The sequence below is a fragment of the Neofelis nebulosa genome, chromosome X (genome assembly GCF_028018385.1).
Source record: "Neofelis nebulosa isolate mNeoNeb1 chromosome X, mNeoNeb1.pri, whole genome shotgun sequence".
In the NCBI taxonomy this organism is placed as follows: Eukaryota; Metazoa; Chordata; class Mammalia; order Carnivora; family Felidae; genus Neofelis; species Neofelis nebulosa.
In genome coordinates, this window is record NC_080800.1 from 125,686,895 (window position 1) to 125,711,723 (window position 24,829).

At 52.4% G+C, this 24,829-nt stretch overlaps 1 protein-coding gene across 22 annotated transcripts in view; it reads left to right on the plus strand.

The window, feature by feature from the left end:
* The first annotated feature begins 6,946 nt into the window (after window positions 1-6,946).
* The window catches only part of ZNF185 (zinc finger protein 185 with LIM domain), a 70,694-nt gene continuing 52,811 nt past the window's right edge, over window positions 6,947-24,829 (plus strand). For 5 of the 22 annotated variants that reach the window (XM_058713929.1, XM_058713930.1, XM_058713945.1 and 2 more), the window contains exons 1-7: window positions 6,952-7,181; window positions 20,824-20,902; window positions 21,066-21,189; window positions 21,615-21,680; window positions 23,867-23,905; window positions 24,012-24,089; window positions 24,592-24,681. In XM_058713929.1, the coding sequence (XP_058569912.1) occupies window positions 20,869-20,902; window positions 21,066-21,189; window positions 21,615-21,680; window positions 23,867-23,905; window positions 24,012-24,089; window positions 24,592-24,681 (431 nt within the window). In that variant the 5' untranslated portion in view covers window positions 6,952-7,181; window positions 20,824-20,868. Of the gene's footprint in view, window positions 7,182-20,823; window positions 20,903-21,065; window positions 21,190-21,614; window positions 21,681-23,866; window positions 23,906-24,011; window positions 24,090-24,591; window positions 24,682-24,829 lie in introns of all 22 variants that reach the window. The other 17 variants (XM_058713931.1, XM_058713942.1, XM_058713946.1 and 14 more) reach the window with 12 other exon arrangements.

A 24,829-nucleotide genomic window follows, 5' to 3' on the forward strand; every position in this document is an offset into this window, starting at 1 on the left:
GCTGTTTTGTCAAACTCCTTCATCTTAAAATATTCAATATACCATGGTACCATGTTTTGGGGTAACATGTCCTAAAGCCCATCAACAGCCATATGGTGATTTCATTGAGCATCTCTCTATGTAACAAGCTCTATTCTTAGTACTGTCCATATAACCTTTACAATGAGGCAGATGCTGGTATTCTTACCTCTGTTGTACAGGTGAGAAGTGGAAACCCAGAGAGGACAAGTAACTTGCCCAAGGTCACACTGCTATTTATTGGCACAGCCAGGATTTTCACCCAGACAGTCCAGTTCCAGAGGCTGTGCTCCTAACCTTCAACACCTCCAGATAAGTAGAGTGTCATAGAGACCAAGAGAAGCATGTTTTTCTATAATTAAGGAGTGATCAACTATGGTTAAGAGGTTAATAAGTAAGGGCAGAGATGTGACCACTGGGCTTGGCAACATGGAGATCATTTGTAACCTTGACAACACTTTAGTGAGTGTTAGGGTTGAAATCCTAATGGAAATGGGTTTATGAAGAATGGGGGAAGAAGTAGAGATAGTGAGTCTAGATACCTCTTTCATAGAGTTTTGCTCAGTAGAGCAGCAGAGAAATGGGACACTAACTGGAGGTGGGAGTGGGTTAAGTGAAATTCTTCTTTTATTTTGTTAATGTTGATGGGAATGCTCCAAATGATGCAAAATAGAAAGGGATAATTACTAAGAAGGGAGTTCTTGTGAATGTGAGAAGGGGTAGGATCCAGAAATTTATATTGATACTATTTTGCATAGTTCTGTGACCTGTGCCAGTACTATCACTGCCTTGGGGCAGGCATGAAGAAAGCAGATGTTTGGATTTGTCCAGATTTGATGCCATGTCGGGTGGAGGTGACAGTGCAATAAAGGAGATTCAGATGTTGACAAGAGAGTTGTTGAAGTGATGGGCCATTGTCTCTAAGCTGTATAGGGCAAGAAATGAACAGAGAAAAGGGTTAATGGATGGGAGGAAAGTAGAGGAGCAAATGCGTGGGAAGTCCCCATGACCTGGAAAAATAGTTGTTGCTATCTTTCATAGAAGGTCAATGAACAAGCCTGCTAAAAAAAGAGGAGGTAGGGGTTAGAACGTGGAAGGGCTGCAGTGAGATTCCAGAGGTGACAGGATGCAGACTGCCTGTTGGAAGAGGAGGTTGCAGTGGAATTGACAGGATCTTCAGAGATGTCAGGGTCAAAGACCTGGGAGGCCTGAAGGGTGGTGGCAAATATTCTACAGGCATGGATGCTGAAGTCACACACTTATTATTCCACCTCCCAGTCACTTTCTCACATCCATATGATCTGGGTGGAAAAGCAGGATGAGCCAGATACAAAGACTTGCCTGAATGTTGGATGGTGTATTAAGCAGTTGGCCTGAGCTGCTGAAAAGGAAAGGTTTTCAACCAAGGGCAAATTAGTCTATCCAGAGATAGATGGGGTATGGTAGAAGGAAGAGGCTTACAGAGTGGAGCTGCAGGAGGACTTGTCAGTTAAGGAGGAAATGGAGAGGTTCCCTCTAAGGAGAATTGGAGCAGATAGAGTGACACTGTCCAATAGAACTTTCTGCCATGATGGAAACATTATCTCTACAGGATCTGCTACCCACATGGGGCTATTGAGCACTTGAAATCTGGCTATTGTGACTGAGGAACTGAATTTTCAATTTTATCTAATTGCAATTAATTAAATTTAAATAGCCACATGCAGCCAGTGGCAACTGTACTGGCTAGTAGAGCTCTACAGAAATGTGCTGGTTAGGGAGCTGCAGTCCTCAACATCACAGCTGGGCAGCCTGGGGAGGAAGGGAAGGGTGCAGGACACATTGCCAGTGAGCCTAAAAGCAATTGGTCAAGGTACAGGTATAGGTTACTGGGGCCAAGTGGAATGGACAGGGAACAGGTGTGCCCCACATCCTGGCTTTTCTGATCCCTTGTGATGAGAGCTAGACCCTTCCCTCCATGCTCACAAGATGTGAGTTTCCGCCAAAGGGGACTTTGGCCAACAGCTCCTTGGTCCCGCTCAGATGGATGAAGAGGCAGCCTCTGAACTGTTCCCTCCAATCTCTCAAAGGCTGTTTCCCTTGAGGAGCTCAAGGCAGCTAAGCACCCAGGAAAGTTTCCAGAGACTAATAGAGAAGCATACATCCTACAAGAAGTGAGTCACAGTAACCTGGTTCTCCAGTGTAAAAGAGTCTCAGGGATCCACTGCATTTCCCCTTCCCAGGTGGGCATTTCCCAAGTGCAAGGGCAATGCTTAGCTAAAAAGAACAAATCAGAAACTCTTGGAGCTGGACAGACCCTCAGGTTGCTATAGCCTCATCTCTACTGGCCAGTGGTTTAGCCAGGCCAGGCTTAGCAGGGTCCCTGAGTGAGAGGTCCCACCCTTGCCAGACAGATCTAACTATTATGAAGTCAGTTTTCTCTTGCAGCCTGTATCCCCCTGCCAGGTCTTCCACCTCAGGGTGCTAGTCAGGTCAGAGGCAGTTACACACACCCCAACACTCTGGCCTTCCTGTTTTTTGAGCAGGTGGTAGCTTCCACACCTTGTCAGTTCTGGGCCAGTCCTCACAGTGCACAGTGGGAATCAATCTTTCAAGAGGGTTCTGGGAGTCTGAGCTGCTTCTGTCACCACCCCACCCCCCCTCACCCCCCCACCCCCCACCACACAGGGCATCCAGGGAGCAGGGCTTGGGAGTAACTTGGGGGAGGGACTCCCAGCACGGCCAGACAGCTTCCAGATTCCCCCGTCACTGAGACCCTCAGCGCGGCCCTTTGCCCGGAGTGGCTGAGCTCAGGGATGAGGGGGCGCTGGGCAGGGAGCCCACTGTCTCCTCCTCATGACTTCCCTTCCTCCTCATCCCAGGAGCCTCCTTGCCGGCCAACTGTACTAAAACTCCGGAAAACCATGGCGGGGAGGTTTTCCAATTAGAACATTCTTTTTCCGATCTGTGAATGATTCTTAAAGCAGCAAAAATCCATTCTTCAGGGCATGCGGGGATTTATCTGCCAGTGAGGCCTTGGCTCAGCTTGTGCACTCGTGCTCTGGAGGCCTGGCCTGGGGCTGCTTCAGAGCCAGAGACAAGAGACAGTCTGCATTTTGGGGCATCAGGTCACACAGACCAGAACCAATGGCAGAGTGTTTCGTGAAGTTATTCAAAATGGTAGATTCAAAAAGCAGTGGAGAGTCCAGGCTGCAGGGATGGGAGATGTCAACATGACCTGGGGAGGCCCGCCTGCATGACCTGACCTCCCTGATCCCAGGGAGGCCACTGTCCACAGAGCAAGAAATCCCAAGGCATGGATTCCGCCCCTTGGAGCTACACTGGTCTGCCATTCCCATCAGACTGGGAACTGCTCCAAGCCAGAACTGGGTCTGACTGGTCTCTAAGTGGGTGGAGGGTGTGGCAGTGTGGTGGAGAACAGAAGGCCCAAAGGGGGCACTTGGTGAGTGAGAGTATATATTTGTGCCAGGTAAATGGACCAGTCCCTTAGCTTGGAGTACAGGCTCAGGACAGGGTGGGGGCCCCCCAAAGGCAAGACTGGGCAGGTAGGGTCTCATTCCATGTGCTGACAGATTGGACCAGCTCCCAGCAACCTGGAGAGCTGGTTACAGTCTCAGAGGTCTTGCCCTGCAAGTTCAGAGCTCCATAGGGGCCACTGGGGGTGCAACCATGCCTGGGGACCCCTGCCCTGAGTGGACCCACCCTGCTTGGAGTCAGCAGAGTCACCCAGCAAGTGAAAACTGGTTGAAGAGCTTAGGAGGATGAGGCAGCAGTGTGAGCTCTGGAAGGAGGGAGGGAAGAAGTGGATTAGGGTGCAGACAGGAGCCCAGCCCTCCAGAGAAGTGAACCTGAGCACCCTAGCTGGGCAGGGGCTCCATCCAGAGTAACTGGAGACCTGGTTTTCGTCCTAGCTCTCCCTCAGACTGGTTGTATGGCCTCAGCTAGATGCCATACCTGTCTGGGCCCATTTCCCCATTTGTACAATGGCAGAGTTTGGGTCAGTGCTTTGTCTCCAGTGGTCTTCAATATGAGGACACTCTTGCCTGGGTTGGCTTTGAGGCCTGACAGCTTTCAGAACCCCACCCATTATCTCCCTCCCTAACCTGGGAACTCTTCAGAATACTGCTGGCCAGTTCTTTCCAAACAGCCACTTATCCCCCTACTCATCTGCTTACTTCAACCTGGTCTCCCAGAGAATCTGTCTTCTTGCCTACTCATGAGCTGTGGACCCCCTTCCCCTTCGGGGGAGGGGGGTTGTCACCTGCCCACTACTGCCTCTACCTTCCAGGCCTTTTGTCTACCCAAACAGCCCAGCCTGGCCCCACCATGAAGCTCACCTTAGTTAGAGACTTGAGCAGAGAATAGAGAGGGACAGGGCCAAGCTCAGGCCAGGCAGGGGTAGAGCCAAGTCTGGGGGCAGCCAACAGTCACTAAAATCTTGTCCCCCAAGTTCTAGGCCAAGGCAAAGTTTGTGAATGAGCCAATGTTGTGGTTTAGAGTGGGCAGAAGGTCACCACCAAGGGGACATCTTGTGCAGGGGTCAGTGGTATGAAAGCACTTGGTGTGTCTGGGCCCAGGTGCCTGAGAACAAGGAGTCAAAGAAGAGGCTGATGAAGTTGGCAGGGACCTTGAAGTCTGGCTGAGGTGGCTGGGGGTGGCCCTGGTAGGAGTGGGGGTTTCTGTTGGGACAGTGAACAGGTGGGCAAGGCAGGGCAGGGTAGGGCAAAGCAGTTACCATTCGAGTCAAACCCGTTTTAGGTGAGATCAGCTGCAGGGCCTGGCAGCCTGGGAGGGAGGGAGGAGTTGAAGAAAGGCTGGTCTCTTAGGCTGACACTGTCATGGCATATCTGGCCTGGGCAAGGGCTGAATCACCTGGGACATGGGAAGAGCTTGAGGCCCCAGGGAAGCCCAACCCAGGGAAGCCTTCACTGACTGGTCATTGGTGGCTCTGGACCCCAGTCTTGTGCTCTGTAGCTGACCCACCCACACTTAAGGCTCTGGAGCAAGCTTTCCCCTTCCCACTGGAGGCTTTGGGAGGCAAGCACCACCTTCTTCCTCACCCTTATATCTAACCCATCACTGTGCCCTCTACATCTTAAGTTTCTTGAAAGGAAAAGGGATGTGATACACCCTAGGTCATATAGTGAGTATATTTAGGAGCTAGGAGGCCAAGCCAAATCCATGGCCACCAGCAACCCAAGCAGAGGATGGGAAGGCATTAGATAATGACCACCAGAGTGGAAGCATAAAAATGCTGGTTGGCAAGAGACAGATGAACTGAAGTGACTTTATATACAATCCCCCCATCCCCACTCCCTACACACATAGTCACATAGACACAAGGTCACTTCCTCCCTACTTGACAAAGCCCAGGAAGAGAATGATGAGAATTATTTCTAGAGTCTCAATCACCTCTCGATTCCCTCCTTCTGCAAATCCCCTCCAACCCCTTGTGCTTGTCTTTGTGTCCCAGCGATGACTCAGATGTGGCCCTGCCCTCTTGGAGCTCACCATGTAGAACAATAGAGGTGATGGCCACTATGCTAGAACTATGTCATCAGAGGGAACTGGGGGAGCACACAGAAGGAGGCAATCTACTTGCCTGGGTGGCACATGCAGTCAGAGAAGGATCTATAGCCACTTGAGTGAAGGTTTGGAGAACTACTAAGACAAGGGGACAAAGGACATTGTAGGGAGTCCGAGTGCCAGGAGCAAATGCCCCAGGAGATAGGACTTGTGATATTCAGAAGGCAGAAGCAGGGGAGTGTGGCTGGATGTGGAGAGAGAGGTTGGTGCCACAAATCCTTGGGGCCCCTTAAAGTTTGGCTTTTATCCTGAGAGCAATGGGAAGCCATCAAAGAGTTGCACACATGTAAACTATTAAACTGACTTGTGTGTGGAGACAGGGTGGGAAGGAAGGCAAAATCAGAGGCAGGGAAACAAGCAAGGAGGCTGGTCCTATAGCCCAGGCCTGCACTAGGGTGGTGGCAGTGGGCATGGACAGAAGTCTATGGATTGGAAGGCCATTTGAGACATAGACTTGACAGAGCTCGATGAAGGAGGAACTGTTGGTCCATCCTTTTGATCCTGTCATCTGATAGGCCAACTTTTAGCCAACCCTATGCCGTCTGTTCGACAGCAGTTAAGTTCCTCACATAAGAGGCATTCCCTGGACCCACAGGCAGGGTTGGGGGCTTCTTTTGAAGCTCCCTCCTTCCTAGTCCCCAGCCCGGTGCCTTGCACATAGCAAGTACTCAGTAAGCATGATTCAATGACACAAGTACTCAAAAAGCACAAATGAATGACACTTATCAAACTGCACTGGTCCTAGGGGTCTGGATGTGTCACCTGTGAGGTGGCCCGGCTTGCTGACAAGGTGCTCCCAGCATGGCCTTCCAGGGTGAGAATTTCTCTAGTGTCGCTGGTGAGCCAGGCTCCCTCACTTTGTTCTTCTTCCCAGCCTCTGGGATTTCCTGTATGATCTCACCCTCTGGCCCCCTGCCCCCCCTCCCCGCCCCTGTCTGGGATCTTCATCTGTAAAATGGATCTAGGAACAGTAGTTCTCGACATAATTAACCCAAAGCATCTGTGGAAGTCATTGGCCTTGAACCGGGGCCAGATCTCGTCGGGTGTGGGCAGGGGCGCAAGTAGGCAGCCGGGGCGTTCATGTGGCGGAGACCTCCCGGTCCGGAGGCGGGAGCCCAAAGGAATTTGCCTGGAAGTTTTCCACCGTGGCAGAGCCTTCTGGAGCTTGCTCTGTGCTCACCACGGGGTGCCCCGGCCTTGATTTCTCCAGCAGCCCCGAGGGGCGGGGCTGGGAAGGAGCGGGAGGGCCGAGGACACTGGCGGGAGAATGTGCGGAATGTGCCAGGCGCATCTACCTACCCCAAGAGAGGGCAGAGGAAGGGGGCCGGCCGAGGGGAGGGGCGAGGGGCGAGGCACTGGGCGCCGGTGAAAACCTGTTTGTTCTCCTGCGGGTGGAGCCCAGTCCGCGCCTCCTCGCTGTCCTGCACGCTCTTCCCTGCACCCGGCTCCCGCTGTCCCACAACCGCCGCCCCGGGCCCGGCCTGGCCTGGCCCGGTTGGGCGCTGTCCACCCGAAGGAGCCCGCGCCCCGTGCCCGCCGATCCTCTGCCCATCCCGCGAGCCGGGCACCTGTGCCAGGTAGGGCTGTCGAGTCGCCGTTGGCGCGGCCCGGTGGAGAGGCAACGGGGTGGGGGTGGGGGACGTCCCGCCCATACCCAGTCAGGTAGCGGGGACAGCTCAGGGCCTCAGTTCCCCCTTCCATGATCCTCACCCGCTCCAAGCATTCCTCCTGGGCTTCCACCAAGGAGGCAGTGAACTTAGTTTTCTGGTTTTCCCTGTAAGCAAAGAGAGTAAGCTAAAGAGGCAGAGAAGGCTGGCCTGGTCCCTCTATTCTTACCCTTTCTGGAAAAAGGATTTGATTGTTAGTGAATGGCCTGGGGCCAAGGTGCTGTAAGAGTTGACTGCAAGCAAAGGAATCAGGGCATCTCAGATCAGCTAGTTCACCCTGTGTCCATTTTATAGATAAGAACACTGAGACCCAGAGGCTGGCTCACCCTGGAGCCCAGAGCAGGGGGCTCGAGGATTGCTTGTGATGAGCATGTGCTGGGCACAGGGCAGTCTCCTGCAGGGCTACCAGAAAGGTAGCTGCCCAGACAGAAGGCGCCGAATCAAGTGTCACTGAGTGTTATCAACAGGATCTGCAGCAAACGGGCTCTGTGGCTGAATTGTTTGGATGGGGGTAGGGGAGCCAAGAGCCTTGTCCTCTTTGGAAAGACCGAGTGATACCTGGCCTCAGGAAGACTGAATGCTCAACATCTCTGTCTGCTCTGCTACTTCCGAGCTTGGGGGCATTTGGGCAGCTCCATCAGTCCAAGGGGTAACACACCAGGCCTCCTCCCACTCAAAGCTGTTGGGGGTTCAGATGAGGTCAGTGTGAGCGGGCCTGGGCTCTGGAACATCTGAGATGTGGTAGGAATTGTGTTCTCACTGAGCTGTTTGCACTTAGATTTGACATTGTGGATGGCAAAGCATCTCAGGATCACACTCTGTGAACCCTGAGAGAGACATGCCCTCACACCCCATCCAGCAGTAGAGCCAGTCTTGCTTTGGTCTCATGGCCCTTTAGATTTCTGGTCATGGTACCTGGCTGGGGACTAGAAGCAGGGTCCCATGAGCTGATTGGTAAGCCTAGGCAGTGGGGAAAGGCTCTGCATTCCTGCTCCTTCCTCACCAGCTCACATAATACTGGGCAAGTCTTCGAGAAAGGGGAAGCAGGAGATGTACCTACCTTTCCAGGGTCTCCACTGCCTCATCTGAAAAATCAGGGGCAGCCCAGAGGCCAGCTCAAAGGCCCTGGTTGCCGCTTAGAAGCAACTAGCTAGGACATAGATGTACAGACCTGGGGCCAGCTTTCTGGCTGGTCTTGGTGCCTGTGCTATTTGTTACATTACCCCTGGGCCATAGGATGGGAAGGAGAAGACCCACCTCACTTGCCCTACCCACTTCCATCAATTATCAGCCCCAGCCCTTGTGCCTTCCTGGCCTGGACTTCAGATGCCCTGGCCTGCCTGGAGTCCCTATACTCAGCCATTGTAAGCTGATGGAAGGTACACAGAGCAGCACACAGCAGGTGCTTCACATCTGTTCATTTCCACTCTTTGGACATCACAAGTCAGTGACAGAGGTGCCCCATTTCCATACTGGGTGCTGCAGCTTTGAGTAGCATAAACACAAGGGGCCATGGGAGCCTGGAGCAGGGGAGCAGCCCTCACTGGGAGTATCAGGGAAGGCTTCCTGGAAGAGGAGGGCTTGGAAGTAAGGGAAGGAGCTTGGCAGCTGCCAGGGCAAGGCCTATATATCCACTGGGGCTGCATGAGTCTAGCCTCCCCCGTGTTCCTGAAAGACCAAAGCCAGTTCTTCCTAAGCCCCTATATGTTCTACCCAGAGCTGGACAGTGGGGGCCTGGAGGGAAATCACAGGCAGGCTTTGCCCCAAGGAGTGACAGGCTAGCTGGGGAGATGGACAGCCACTCAGTAGGGAGCAATGACCAGCATCAAATCTGTCCACCTCACTTCCTTCTCAACTAGAGTCCAGATTTCAGCCACTGAAGACAGTGACCCCAGGGGTGGCTAGTGTTTCACCTCAGCTTCCCTCAGCATGCCTGGTGCTCTTTGTGTTTCTGCCTAGTGTACATATAGCCTCCTGAGATCTAGCAGGGCAGATAGGCATCAGCAGCTAGTCCCTGAACTGTCCTCAGTTACATGGCAAGAAAAATCCCAAATCTGACTCAATGTACTCTGGAAGCTGGAAGCCTGCCTTCTTCCTTTCCCACTCAGCCTCCACGGGTGACTGATCCCTTTGGTCTGGATCTTGCTTCAAGCCACAGCCCATAAGGTGCCAGCTCATGCATAACACCAGCTTTCTTTCTGCTTGCTGGGTCCTGAGGCTGCCCCACTGCCAGGCCCTCCTGGCATGGGACAGAATCATGGCTGGAGAAGAGGAGAGCCATTTTCCATGGCTTCAGAGCTGTGAGCAGCAACCCACATGGTGTCCCAGGCCTTTGGCTCCTGTGATTAGGATCCATCAGGGACTCTGTATTCATTTCCACTGTGTCTGCAGAGAGCTGGCTGATGCCAGGACAGGGGCAGTGCACCTAGTGGACCCACATGCCTGAGAGTGATGTTCAGGAGAGGTTGGCATCATTGCTCCTGAGGGTCAGCAAGCTGGCAGGAGACTAATGAAGTGGAGCAGAGAGATGAACAGTAGTAGAGTGTGTGATGTACCAGGGAGGTGTCTTTACAGCCTAGTGGTAAGAGAGCAGCTCAGAGGTCAGATTGGGTTCAAACCCCAGCTCAGCCACCATCTAGTTGTGCAAACCCAAGCAGACCACACAACCTCCAGAGGCCTCGGTTTTGTCACCTGTACAGAAGGGAGGCTGAAGCCAGGAACACCTGCTGCACAGTGTCCTCCTCCAGTGGCTGTGATGGCCAGGGCTGAGGGTGGGCCCAGCTTGGGAGGAATGTGGGTTCCGCATCTAAAGAAAAATGATTTAAAAATCACTACCAGTGTGTACCAGTGAGGCATATGGTGTCTACCCACAGTTAAATATTTGCCACAGAACATTTAATTCTTAAATTCACTTCTGGATGCCTACTAAAATCTGATTTCCTTCCTTTTTTTTAATAATGTCTACTGTTTTCATTTTTAACTGTTTATCTTGGATTGATTTAAAACGCACAGAAAAGTTGTGAGAATGATACAAAGAACTCCCTCAAAGTCTCATCTGGATTCCCTGCTGTTAATTTTTCTGATAATTTTCGTTAGGGAGGGAGAAGTTGACATGGGAGGACTTGTGTGACAGTAATGTTCGTTGAGGAGTGGCCATGGAGGGGTCAGGGAGTGGACAGGGCTCGCATCAGTTCTTTTTTCCAAAAGGGAAACTGAGGCACAGAGAGGTACCCGCTCAAGACTCACTTGAGGATTAAGAATGGAGTCAGGTTACTTTGCCTCACAGATAATGTACGTGTTTGGTGAGTGTTTTCTGATTACTTGCCTGTGTTGGGCACTGGGGCACAACAGTGAATGAGAACTGAGAAGGGTAGGGGAAGGAAAGCAGGAGGGACAGGTATGGGTGGAGAAGGGGCTGAAAAATGAAAGGTCAAGAGGCCCTCTGGATGTCATTGTCAAACTCTAATGTGGGGAGTCAGGAACTTACAGCTTAAGCACATGTCCCAGGGGTTTTGTATTCTAGAGGGAACTAGAGGCCACTTTCAGAACCACTGTCTAGGTTTTTCCTGTGGGGAGTGTGCTCATTTCCAACTGCAAGAGGAAACCAAGAACTGGAGCCACTGGTGGTAGCGGTGGAGGTAGCTGTGGAGCTCTGTGGCCATGCCCTGGGTCAGGGAGGAGACCTGGCCTCTGGGACCAGTGGTGGGCAGGCCTCATGCTGCTGCAGGCTGTTGCTGGTGGTCCTGACCTTTACGCTGTAGTCTGGTTCCTGTGATAATTGACTCAGCACACCATTTTCTGATGACTAGGTCAGTTTTCCAGAGAGCTTGATGTGGCAAGGGTTCCAATCATAAGAATGAGTGAAAATGCTTACATCAGGCAGTGCCTGGTTTAGACTAAAAACAAAACAAAACAAAAACCCAGGATTTGTCTCACCACTTCTGCCTGGTGAGAGCTCCCACTTATTCTTTCATTCTTTTGGGATGGCCTGAGCCAAGGGCACTTCCTTGGGAAATGCAGCACTTTGGCAGTGCCCTAGAAGGGCTGCTATAGGCTCCTGTCTGTCTGTCTGTCTGCCCAGTACCCAGCCTGGCTGTCAGGTCTCCATAAATGCTTGTTGAATAAATGAAAGTGTGGCCTTAGGCAAATTCTTTCTCCTCTCTGAGTCTCCATATTCTTATTAAAAAAAAAATGGGGACAGTGATAATAGGTAAGGGTGGAGCTCAAGACACTCTGGGTCCCGGGTGGACAGGAAGGGGAGAAAGTAGCTGGGAGGAGGCCTGTCCAAGCTCGGCTGGGGTGGGAGGTATTGTTGGGTGGGGAGAGGGGGCTCATTCCTCTTTTCCTCTTGAGCTTTACTCACAATCACCTGTAACTAGGACAAAAGGAATTCTTTGGCCAGTGTTAGTCAGGGGCAAGTGGGGGAGCGGGGACTTGTGTGTCACCAGGCCTGCTTTGGCAAAGGCTGAATAGGTGGCAACATTGAGGGTACAGAGGTATTCTTGAGGAGGGAGTTGGTTAAGGTGGGGGGTGGGATCTATGACCCCTGAATCCCTTTCAACCCCTTTGGCTGTCTGTGTGCTGATGGGGATAGCATCTCTGCCCTACTGGGATAAGCTTAAGACCACCTTGGTTCTTAGGTCCAGGGGGTGAGGAACCAAGCCAGCCCAGGCCTTGAAGGAGAGCTCCCAGGGTTCCTCTGGGCCTCTTCTCATGCTACAGCATGAGAGGTGGAGGCCCTGGAAACAGTGGGAATAATTCATATAGATGGCTCTGGCAAGGGGCTCTGTTTGGGATAAGGGTTCATGGGCCCTGCTATCCCCATCGTTTTAACCCTGCCCAGACCCTCAGCCTCCACAAAATATCTCAGAGGGCCCTGCCAAGAAGCCCTTGCTGGTCCCTGAGGCCAAGCTACCTCTGAAATGGACCAGTCACCCCAAGCAGTCACTTGTATCCAGTCTGTGGAAAACTAGAAAGCGGGCACAGGACAGCCAGAAGGAATCCTGGCTCCTCAAGAGTGACAGGCAGCCATGGCTCCCTTTACCCCCTTGGGGCTTGAACTCTCCACTGCCTCTGGAGAGAGTCGGCCTGTGTCAGACCCTCAGATAGCTGCCTTCCCGGGCCCTCCAGCACTGACGCCAAGAAGTCTAGATTCTGGGATGTTGGGGGTGGGCTGGGGGAAGGTGAAATTCCAGACCTTCATGTAGAACTCATTTACCTGTAAAGCACATTTACAAATACTACCCCCCCCCCCCGCTCCCAGGCATTCTTTTTCCATATTACATTTTTCCCTCTGTAATCCAAATCCCCTCCAGCTCTTTTTTCCACGTGGTGCACCTCCTTCCTTCTGCCTCATTAGCCTCCACATGGGAGTCCCTAGGACTGGAGCATCACATGCAGGTCAAGGTGCTCTGCTCCACTGGGGCTCCTGGGAGCTGTGTGCTGAGTAGCAGACTGGGGGTCTCTCACATGACCCAGCTGCTCTGCCATTGCTCTGGCAGGCCTCTGAAGGGCCCCTTCCAGAAGGAAAGCAACCTGTCTGCTGATCGTCCTCTTGCCAGATGCTGAGACTGGGAATCAGGATGTCCTCAGTCATGAGACCTGGCCACAGGAGACTGCTTCATAACACATTTGATCATTCTAGCACTTGGCTGCCTGAGTATTGGCCTGGGTCCAAACCTAGACATTAGGCCAAATGCCTTCAGAAAAGACTGGGTGAGGGCACCCAAGCTGGGGGTGGAGGTCGCACTCCCTGACTTTTGGCATCCCCAGCTCTTTCACACTCCATGCTATATCCTGCCTGTGGCCTCACTCCATTCATCTCTTTGTCCAGGCCTTTCTCAGCCTGGCATGTGGAGTGCATGCCAGCTCATTCTTGCACTTCCTGCTGCAGCCTCCTGGGAGAGCCTGTCCCATGGCCTGCCCAGTGTCTTAGGCCTTTGCCTTCCAGGGGATGTTGCAGAGGGAGGACAGGACAGGGAGGGAAGCTCGCTGACAACAGCACTGCATGGGGTCCCATGGACTTGCTGATGAGCAGACGGGCTGCACTGAGACGCATGCCTTCCTCCCATGACTAGGGACTTCATCTTCACCCAGAGAGAGTAAGTGACATGTCCAGTGACTTGTTTTGACAGAAGTAGGACTTGGACCCCTTGTCTAGTGCTCTTTCATTTGTACCCAAGTTTGAACAGACATCACAGATGTGTGGCTTCTTGGCCTTGGCCAAGTCTTCCACATCTCTAGCAGCATGAGTGTGCCTCTCCCATGAAATGACAGATAATGAGCCCAGCTGGCTTGGCTCTACAGCTATCTGAACAAGCATGGTCTCCTACCCCCTTCTTGCTTCTGTTTCTGGTGCTTAGAGGGAAAAGGTAGGAGGCAGAGTCCTCTAGCAGGCAGGCTTGACTACCTTGGTGTTACCCTTCCCCCGGTAACCCAGACCACCCCAATCCTAGTATAGTTCATTACCCTGAATGGGCTTAATAGGGGCCTCTCATGGGTATTTATGCACAAGGGAGGACTCTAATCTTGAAGCTCAAAGGCACTTACTTGGAACACACCCAAAGAGGACCTAGATGTGCATTCCAGAAGGTGGATCTAAAGCACAGGGTCTTTCTTTGAGACTTTCCCTCCATCCTGGGACCACTGATGGCTCTGTGTTCAAAGGGAGTGTTTACAGTGAGAATGAACAGGAGCCTCATCCCCATGGTCAGAATCCCCCATTACCAGTTGGGCCAGAAGGGAGGTATGGAGGGATTCTGGCCAGTAGAGCTAGAGCCTTGTTGTTGTAGAGCCCAACTTAGGCTGTTATAGTAAGGCAAGAAGGAACAGGTATGACAGCTGGAGTCATCCATGCAGGCTGTGTCTTTCCACTGTTTAGTCATTGATACCCTCACCCAATGATGGGGAGCCAAGGTCCCATGCAAAAAAGGAGTGTCCTTCCTGTCAGTCCAGCTGTCTTCTCTGAGACCGCCTGACAGTGCCCAGTGGAAGGATCAGAAGTGGCTGGATTTACTCATCTTAGAAACAAGTTGTTGAGAGACAAGGGACTTTTCATTACTTCACTTCTTCCCTCATGACCCAGATAAGAGCACTTATGTTTTTGCTGAAGTGATTCTGGGGCTCTGCCTCTCTTAGGGCTCCCTGCTTTGGAGTCCCATGAAAATGCTCACAGACAGGGGCGCCTGGGTGGCTCAGTCAGTTAAGTGGCTGACTTCAGCTTAGATCATGATTTCATGGTTCATGAGTTCGATCCCCACATCGGGCTCTGTGCTGACAGCTCAGAACCTGGAGCCTGCTTCGGATTCTGTGTCTCCCTCTCTCTCTCTGTCCCTCCCCACTCATACTCTGTCTCTCTCTCAAAAATAAACATTTTTTAAAAAATGCTCACAGACAAACCTTTGCTCAAACGTGGCCTGAAGTTGGCCCAGCAACTGGCCCATGCACCGGGAAGCCCAAGGCCTTGTAGCCTTCATGAATATGTCACTTACCACATCCATATTTTGTCACTGGGCTTGGCCACATGGGCCATTCTTGGGGTTGTGTCTTCTTGTCCTGTCCCACTGGCTTCCTCAGCCAACTCCTGACTCACACCTAAGGGGTCAACCCAGAGTTGAGCTGCAGGCTCAGGTTCCAAAAGACACAACTGCATGTGATCCCTGCTGGCCAAGGATGGGGTCCACAGAAAGTTGGTACACATAGGGAAACACAGCCAGGCTCCCTCTCAGCCTTCTGGGTACAGATTGTCAAAACTCACCTCTGGGTAAGAAGTCCCACCTCTTGCTCTTCTGTCTGTGGTGTGCCCACTCATGATTGCTCACTGTGGCCAGCACCCAGCACACACACATTCAGACAAGTCCCAACACCTGTGTCCTTTGGCTGCAGCTCCTTGGTGTGCAAAGCTAAGGGTGTTTTGTTCCTCTTCCCTCCCAGTTTGCCTTGGAGATCCCTGCCTGGCATTCAGCATTCCCCCATTCCCCAGCTACCCACTAGCTCAACTTGTCTCTTTTCACACAAGCCCTTGGTACAAAGATCCCAGGCCAGGGTCACTGGGGCTGGGGTGGGCCCATGGGATAGATGTCCAGGCTGTTTGTGTTCACAGGCCTAGCCACTTCACCTGCTTGTTGGTGTTCACCCAGTTGTCTGTAAGAAGCCAGCTTGTCCCAACTGTGATGGGGGAGGTGAGGAAGGGCATTTCAGTCCTGGGGCAGGCTAGCATGAGGGCAGCAGCAGCACCAGACTGAGGACTCCAGGATGGGTGACACTCAGGGGCCGGAGACAGCCACAAGGGCAGATGCCTGTCCAGGTCCAGCCTGCTGTGGTGTCTGCCTGAGGTGGACTCTGCCCCTACTCCTTCTTCCTCTCCTATGGTTTCCTTTTCCTTCCAGGTTATTGGGAAATGCAGGCATTTTTAGTGCAGTGTGACCGAGAATGGGATTAGCCAAGGGGCTGTGGGACTTGATGGCTCCTCTGGGACATGCTTCCTGGGCTGAGGCTCTAGGCCATTTGGCAAAGAGGTAGCTGCAAGGGCAAAGAAACAGAAGCCTGCTTGAGAAAAAGGGTGTGCACAACATGGAGAGTCAACCTGGGTGGCAATTCTAGAAAATTTTCTCTGAATTAGTCTTCTCATCTTGGAGGCAGAGCACGTCCTTGTGGGGCAGAGGCTCTTCTGCTGCTTCTCTCTCCATCTCTGTCTCCTCATGCATCAGCCAAGCATTTGCGTCACTGTCTTCCAACTCCCTGGCTCCCTCCCTCCTGCTAATCTGCCTGCATCAGCTCCTGCTTGCATCAGCTCCAACTCCACTCCCTGACCACACCAGGCTTGCTGTAGCCTGGGGAAAACAGGCTCCTTGCATTCCCTCATTGGCTCTTTCCTTCTCTCTATCCAATCAGGGCCAGAAGCCCCTTCCCTGGGAGGTTGCTGGAAAGACTTGAGAGGCTTCAGCAGTTGGGAGGAAGGTGCATTCAGAGACCATCTGCATCAGGAGTGCCTGTCCCCATCTCCCCCCAGTCATCCTTGCTAAGGATGCTCCCCTCTGCCTACCCCAAGAGGCATCTGCAGGTTAATGGAAGAAGGAGGAATAAGGGTATGAAGGGCAAGGAGGGTGGGCTGGGCACCCATTTAGTGTCTGAGGTGGCCTGGCCTGCTCAGGAGGACTTAGACTTGGTCCTGAGCTGCCATGGGACAGGCTGGTGTAGTCTGGGTATATACCCTTCTTTGGACTTGGCACAAGGAGTTGCCCTATGAAGGATAGCTAGGGTGGAAAGTGGCTGATAAGCACCTGTTCCTTCGTGGTCTAGGCCAGGCCCCTAAGCAGGGCAATATGACCATTCCTAAGGTACCAAAAGACTTCCTATCAAGGCAGAAACAGGAGCTGTACTACTGAAAGTGTACACAGAGAGGCTATCCTAACTAGAAATGCACTCACACGGGCCATTTGGAAGATGAAGACACCCACCAACATCATGACACCTAAACTATGGGATGGAAAAGAACTGGTACCAAATTCTAGTCAGTGACACATGCTGTGGCTTGGGAATATCCTGTCAGGAGGAGACCCAGCGAGCAAGTCCATGGGCTTGGTGGCTTGGCGCCACTTTACAGATGAGATTGAGGTCCAGGCAGTGGGACAGTGTCACAGCCATGTGAAGCCACTTAGGGATGAGGAGCAAAGATGTCAGCTGTCAATCCAGGTGGCCCTTCCTGATGTGCCAGGGAGGCCTAGGAGGCTGTGCAAGAAACCCAAGTGCCCCAAGGAAGAGTAAGACTAGAAGTAGGGTGGGAGATACCCCCCCAAAATGCATACCTGTTCTCCCTCCCACCCAAGCTGTGTGCAGAGAAGACCCAGGATCCCGGAGGAGGCTGTGTGTGTGCCCACAGGCAGCAAGGCTCTGCTCAGAGCAGCCCAGAGGGACCCTAGAGGCACAGGGCACCTTCCCCAGGATGTCTACCCCAGAGGAAGGAGAGAATTCCCCATGCATCCATCGGCTCTCCTTACTTCCCAGTCCTTCCTTGGCACTTTTCACCTTGCATCAACTTTGGAGATCCATCATTACCTATCCAAGCAGCCCCAGCTCCCATTTCATTTGGTTAAATGACTGCTTGTTTAGTCTTTATCACACAGGCAATGCACATTCATGATAGGAAAAATAGAATACACAGAGGAGCATAATATTTTGGTATATATCCATTCAGGTGTTTCTTTCCCTGTTCATTGTAATGTACATATATTTTTAAGTAAATAGCATCATCCTACACATCTTTTTGTTTAAAAGCTTCCTTTCACTTAATGATATATGGAAACCATACACATGAAACTTGTTAAATTACATCATATATCCATATCATTTGTAATAAGTGCATAGTATTTGCTTGAATCATGTATCATATTATGTTTAAATATCACTGTTGGGAATTTACATTATTGCCTAATTTTCACCATTATACTCAACACTGGGACACCACCCCTCTTGTATACTTTGTTCTGCTTACTCATTTGTCTCCATAGGAGAGATTGCTGTGAGGGGAGCTTCTGGACCAATGGTCTTACGCTCTCAAGGCTTTCAAAACACATAGAGATTTGTCATCTGAAAAGATGAGTCCATTGATCTGCCCACCAACAGTATGTGAGTGCTTCCTGGGAAACATACTCTTGAGTGGTCTGCATCCCATTCTTCAGAGCTGTTCCTGTCTCTAGTGAGGGTTTTCCCAGCTGTCCATTGATTGAGGATGAAGGGGATGGTGGGTCTGAGAAGAGACTTGGGTCCAAGGAGAGGTGGCAATGTATGGTTAGTCAAAAGCATGGCTCCTGCCAGCCTTCAGTGCAGATAATCAGTGCAGGGTATGTATTGGGTGTGAGGGGATGCCTCGGTTTTGTTCTTGCTGAGGCTGGTAGAGGGAGCAGGTCTTGTCTGGGAAGACTTTGATCAACAGTACCAAGGCATGAAGGTCAGACAAGGGGAGAGTCCCCAGTAGGAGCAGGAGCAGGCAAGACAGGTGGGCCCCTGAGGTAGAGGCAGGGCTTAGCTCAGCAGGAGGAGTTGAATGGCATCCCAGGTGGGAGGAACCAGCATAAGCAAAGGCATGAGAATTACTGTGGTAGGGCCACCGTCTAAGGATGTTGAGGTACATGGTCTTCTTGGAGCACAGTGTCAACATTGAGGGTCATTTGTGAGAAAAGTAACTGGGTCCGGACACTGGAGAGTTTGCCCCCAGGCTTAGAGACAATGGACAACCAGCAGAAGCTGAGTGAAAAGTGAGGGCTGATGTGGTCCAAGCTGCGGGAATGAGGCACAGATGAAAGCAGGTGCAGGGAGAGGAGGGACCAGTGAAGTGGAGGGAAAAGCCAACTCTGCAGCTGGGACATTGATTCATACCTCATGTGTCCATCTGTCTGGCTGGGGCGCATCACTTTAGAGGCTCCTTGCTCCAAAGAGTTGCCTTCTTCAAGCCCATGGGAAGACTCTACTTCTTGACTTTTTCAGATTTACTGTCCCATCAAAAGGGGACATTTGACTTCTGAGATATAGCATCAGCCCTGCTCTTTGCCTGGTGAGGTGGGGCATAAGCCTTGAGTCTTCTGACTGGGGTCTTAGTTGTGTGGATGGGACCTAAGGCAACTCCACCCTCCCTTGCTGTGGGCTCTTACACTTATCCCTGCCCCTTTGGCCAGGGAGTTCCCAGTGGTCCCTCTGCCTCTGTCATTCTGCATGTGTGTGAGTCTATCCTGATTTTGGAGGTGGCTTATTTGGTTGATTTGGCAGGAAACTTCTAGGCAATGTGGTCAACAGGTTTGTCAAGAGGAAACTGATGAATTCCTGAAGGAACTTAAACACTCAGCAGTAGGAGGCCCTGAGCTGAGGCCCAGAGGTGAGGTACTGGCCCAAGGTCTCACAGTCAGTCAGCAGCACCAGGAGACTGAGGGGCCAAGATCCTAGGTAGCAAGTGTATCTGTGTGTCCTGCCCAGTGGGGCTACTCCATGGGCTGCTGGGATGGGACAGTTGGATGTATGTGGTCTAAAGATTGCTTATGGAATGAGTTCTGCTCAATATAACTCTGATGTGGCAGCCTTGGTGGAGGGGCTGAACAGTGGGGCTGCCATTTGCTGTGATGAGGTGCCATTCCTGGCACGCATCAGGCTTGGGCCTCCTGAGCTGCTCATTCAGTGCAATTTATGGGAAAGCCAGCTCTTGCTGACATGGCAAATTTGGTTTGATCTTGGCCCCTGCCTTAGCCATTTTAGTGTGCCCTTGACCTCTAAAGAAACATGTCCAGGCCTTGCCAGCTGGCAGCAGGGGGGGCCAGCGGGTAACAGGCTCCTAAGGGAGAGGCTGCTCTGCCTCAGGACTATGCCAGCAGGGCCAGGGCCCCTCCTTCCCATCATGTCCACTTGTCGGAACCTCTAGTCCTTCTATTGAGGCCCACAGGGCTAGTTGTGGCAAGCCAGAGCTGGGATTAGACCCACGATGTGGGCCTTCTATCTGCCTTTAGCACTGGGCCGTTCCCAGCCTGGACAGTTGGCTTCCTCACCCCAGCCCCTTCTGAGACAAACATCTTCACAGTGCTGTGAGGCTCCGGAGGTCACTGTGGTCCACCTTTCACTGGCTACAGGAGGGAAACACATAGCTAAAGGGCAGAGAAAAGACAAGGAAGGAGAGCAGGGCAAGAATAGAGATAGGAAGAGAAAGCAGAGCACAACAGCAATTCCTTACCAGATCCCAACCCTCACCTGGTCCCTGAACACTACTAGAAGTTGGCAGAGGGGCCCTGGGCTTTCCCCACTGGAGATGAAGCAAACCCGTGAGCATCACAGGGCTGCACACTCTCAGGCTTGGTGGTTTTGATTGAGGACAGCTGACAGTCCCCTGTCCCAGTGAAGATAGGTTGAGACTCAATTGCTCCTTGGCTCCTGTCCAACTGCCCTGTGATCTTTGCTGTGCCCAGGTGGTGCCAGGCATTTTCAAGAACATTGGTGCATTCTGCCTTCATGGCAGTCCTGAAGGGTAGAGTTTTTAAAATCCCATGTTACAAATGAGGACAGTGAGGCAGACTGGACACATTAGCTGACCTGCCAAAGGTCTGTCAGACAGCTACTAAAGAGTGAGAAAGATAATCCAACCCCAAAGGAACTGGTCTCCCAGCCCCCACCCTTCCTTTAGTCCCTCTTTCTGAGCCCACTAGTGCCAGCCCTCAGGAAGCCTACCCTGTGGAGGTTCCACTGCTTCCCCTCTCTCCCCTACACTCATCTGGGCCTGGAATCTGGCCATCAGAACTCTCTAGGGGGGGTTGTGGTTTGCCCTTATAAGCTATCTGTTGAATAGACAGCTCCATAGCAGCCCATGCCCCATTTGAGCAGCTCTGGGCAGACAGGTGGTTTTACTATCAGACAATGACAGGTCCAGTGTGTGCTCACTCCCTGGCCTCTGCCCACCACCCAAACTCCAACAACTCTTGCTTCCTGATACCCAAAGGGCAGTCAGGGACCACATGATGACCTGCAAGCCATTATAAATGCATGAAGTGACAAGCCATGTGCTTGCCTTTGTCCTCAGGAGCCCTGTTGAATCAACTGAGAAGGGATCTGCAGAGCAAGCGCCATGAGTATCTCAGCTCTTGGAGGCAGCACCAAAGGTGAGGACTGCACTCCCTCTTCTCCCAGTCTTGGTGTGTGGCCTGCCCTGCAAGGGCCACAAGCATGGCAGCAGAGAGCAGCATATTGGGAGGACTGGCAGGGAGGCATCAGTGTCCTGGGGCTGGGTTCCCCTTCTGAGGCTGCCTGGCCTTGCCCCTCCAGGGAAACCACTACTACCAGGTGAGGAGGAACGCAATAATGTGCTCAAGCAGATGAAGGTTCGGACCACGCTGAAGGGGGACAAGAGCTGGATCACCAAGCAGGATGAATCAGAGGGCCACACCCTGTAAGTCCAGGAGGCTAGGAGGCCAGCAACAATGAGGTGGGGTAGGGTTGTAATCCACAAAGGCCCGTCGATGCCTGGGGATGCTGAGGGACTTCCACCACTCAGACTTCAGTGGGGGCATGTGGCCACAGGCAAGCTGGGGAGGGCAGAGCACGGGAAAGCAATCCAGTTGAGGGCAAGACTCAACCAAAGTTACAGGGTGGAAAAGCTCTTGATGCCGAGTGGGCATGTACATACTTGCCTGTGGAATGTGGAGAAAGGCCAGGGAAGGAGAAGGTGAGATGGGAATGGTGAGCCAAGTTCTTGTGGTGCATGCACTGCACCCCACCCTACCTGCTTTGGGGCTCAACAGACAGCCTCTAGGATGGAGGCTGCAAGGGGGCTGATGGCAGAGAGCCACTCTTTCAGGATCCCTTTTTCTCCAGAGAGCTGCCTCCTGGTCGGAGTCGAGCTACATCCTTTTCATCAGCTGGGGAAGTCCCGAAGACCAGGTAAGAGGTGATGCCTGATGGCCAGTGGGTGGGCCTCATGCCGCAGTCTTCAGGGGATAAGGAGGAGCCCAAACTCAAAATAGATGTTAGGGTCTGCAGTGAATCATTTCAAATCCACAGGAGAGACAGGCTTTTCTGTTCTGCTTCCTCTTGGGAAAGGGAGTGCAGGTGTCACTGGGTTCAGATCCCTGGCCTTGCTGTGTGACCTTGAGGCTGGCTACCTAATGGGCCTCCATGGTTCCAGCTGCCTAGTGGACATTGAGAAGTCTCTGTAAAGGGTGAGACAACATATCTGAGGTGATTTACACAGTGTTGAGAGTCACACATGACTCTCTTGTAGGTAGCCCTGATTGCTGAGTGCACTGCGGAACCAAAGAACTGCCCACAATTTGATTTTACAGCCTTTGCATAGCTCTCTGGGGGGTACAGGTGAATTTTAGGAAGGAATCAGGGTGTCAAGGAGATGGACACATTTGTTCCAATGGTCTCCCAAATTCAGGATGACATATTTTGAGATGTGGCCAAAGGGAACAGCCCATCCCCTCTGCATTTTGAAGACTTTTGCATATCGGTGTCTAGGGGTGCTCCAAAGCACTGCCAAGTCAGTGAGTGGTGGGAATACAAACCTCAGGCTTTAGTCTTGCTACAGTTCACTGGCAGTTGGCAGTGAAGGCACTGCCAGGATCTTTCTCAGGTGGTGATAGAGGCAGTGGCAGCAGCTTGAAGGGAGGGATCCAAGTTCACTGCTAAGTCTCTGGGGCTGCCTCTAACAACTATGGACTTGCCCATCACCACCCCTCCCTGACTTGGCATCCACTACCAGCCAGGTCCTGTGCTCTCTCCTTGGGGAACTAACATCTTAGCAGGGAACACAGGCATGAACCAAACAGAGAGGTGAACATAAAAGAGAGAATTATGGATTGTGATTATTGCAGTTGGCAAAGTTGGTGAAGGCCTGAGGACGGTTTAAAGACAGTCTACTCACCAGGGGGCTAGTTTACTTTGGGTGGTACGGTTCTCACCCTGGGCTTCTGTTTGGGGCTATGTTTAGAAAGCACATCCCAGGGCACTGTGACTCAGGGCCTAGAGCAGGGATACCTGGAAGTCTACATAAACTTCGGCTCTCCTTTTCTCTTGGGGAAAGAAGTAGATCCAAGGGACAGCCAGTGATCATGGCCTAGCCTCCCCAAGCCAAAAATGTTTGTGTGGCTAGATGGGGGGAAGTGGCCTTTCTTTCTCAGGCCCCACCCCAAGTGTGCTTGCAAATTTGTCACCTGCAGGCTGCTGTCTCTATTAAGGACAGGGTCTGCCATGATGGAGAACACTGTGGCTCTGTGCTGCCCTTCCCACCTGCTTGTGTGGGGGTTCCCTTAGACCCACTTCCCCTGTTCTCCAACCCTTAAGCTACTGTCTTCCTAGAAAGAAAAGCCATCTGCTGAATCCTTGTCTCCTTCCCCTGCACCCCAAACTCACAGCTCTTTGCTGCCTACCACTACTGGCCCTTCGAACCCGCTCAGTTGCTCCCAAGCAGGAGACACCCAGCATGTGCAGTCTGTTTTCCAGCCATGCCCTCCAGTCCCAAACTTTCATCAAGTCTGTGATGTGGGCATCTCAGGAGCTGGAGGAGAGAGGCCCCAAAGGAGCAGGAAAGGTGGGGAAGCTGCCTTTGGTTCTACCCCTTGGTCCCTCATGAGCCTTCCCAAAGGAGGCTGTGTGGTTAGGTCCGGGACCCTGGGCTCTCCCTGCCATGCCTCAACCCCAGGCCTCTGACCATGCAGCCTCCAGTTGTGAGAGTAGAGAGTGGGAGCGCTGTCATCAATCCCAGAAGACTTCTTGTTCAGGGGAGTGCTGGGGCCTGGAAGGTGAGAGAAAAACTTGAGTTTGGAGGAGACCCCTCTGCGGCAAATGTTTAGCCATGGAACACATACATCTTCCTGGGCACTTACTGTGATCCAGGGCCATCCTGGGCTGGTCCCGGTACTTTTCCTGGGGAGCATGAGAGAGCAGAATAGGAAGCCTGGCTTGGATGAAGGGGTAGCTGGCTCTCTTGAGAAATGGCCAGCCACTCTTGTTCCCCTCATTCTGACCACACTGGGGCACCCACCAGCCAATCCACTTTGCTGGCATTGGGTGCAGGGGAAATAGGGCGTCTTTGCTTCACCTCATACCTTCTTTTCCCTCGGCAGGCCTCCAAGCACAAGGGCTCCCACTGGCTATATCATCCGGTAGGTAACCATAGGACCCTGCCTGCCTCCACATGCCTGCACACCACTGCTCCCTGGATTCCCACAGGGGAGCTCACAGAGCTACTTCTTCTGGGCTTTCTTATAGGGGAGTGTTCACCAAGCCCATAGACAGCTCGTGTCAGCCACAGCGGCAGTTCCCCAAGGCCAATGGAGATCCAAAAAGGTGTGTGTCCTTGGGGTGAGGGCCTAGGCCAAGCACCAGGCATGAGGGCCTAGGTCAGGCTTATGGCAGAGAGATTACTCTATCTGTCTCGAATGGGGAGGGGTGGTGGATGGTAGCTCTCCTGTGTAGGGCAGGGCCCTAGAGAGTAGTGCTGGGACACAAAGCCCCAGGTGGATGTATGACCCAGATTGGGCAGTCCTGTTTCCCAGCAGCTGTGTGCTTTACTTTACCTTCTTCCCAGAAGGCTGAAGTGGCATGTCATCAAAACGCCTTGGTGTCAGGTTGAACCTGGGCTCCATCATAAAGGCAGGGTCAAGGGGCCTGGGTCAACCTATGGCAGGAGGGCTGCCCTGCTCAGGGTGGCACAGATGGTATGGGTGTGTGGCAGGGCTGAAAGAAAAGAAGAAAGGCCACCAGCCACATTCCTGCTGGGGCATGTAGACAAATTTAGAAGCAAGAGGGGGCTTGGGAGTGGGCACATGGAAACTCCTTTCCTCTCCAGTGCTGCTGGTCTGCTGAGAGCAGCTCCCAGTGGGCTTCCTCGGCCCTCCTCCTCCGGCTATAAGATGACCACTGAGGATTACAAGAAGCTGTAAGTATGCAATGGCAGACCCAGTTCAGTTCCCTCCTTCAAGGACAAGCCCAAACAGCAGGCCTAACATTCCTACCAGTTGCCACTATGACCTGGAGCACATTGCTCTTCTGATCTGTGGCAAAGCAGGGGCTCTAAGAAGCTTATA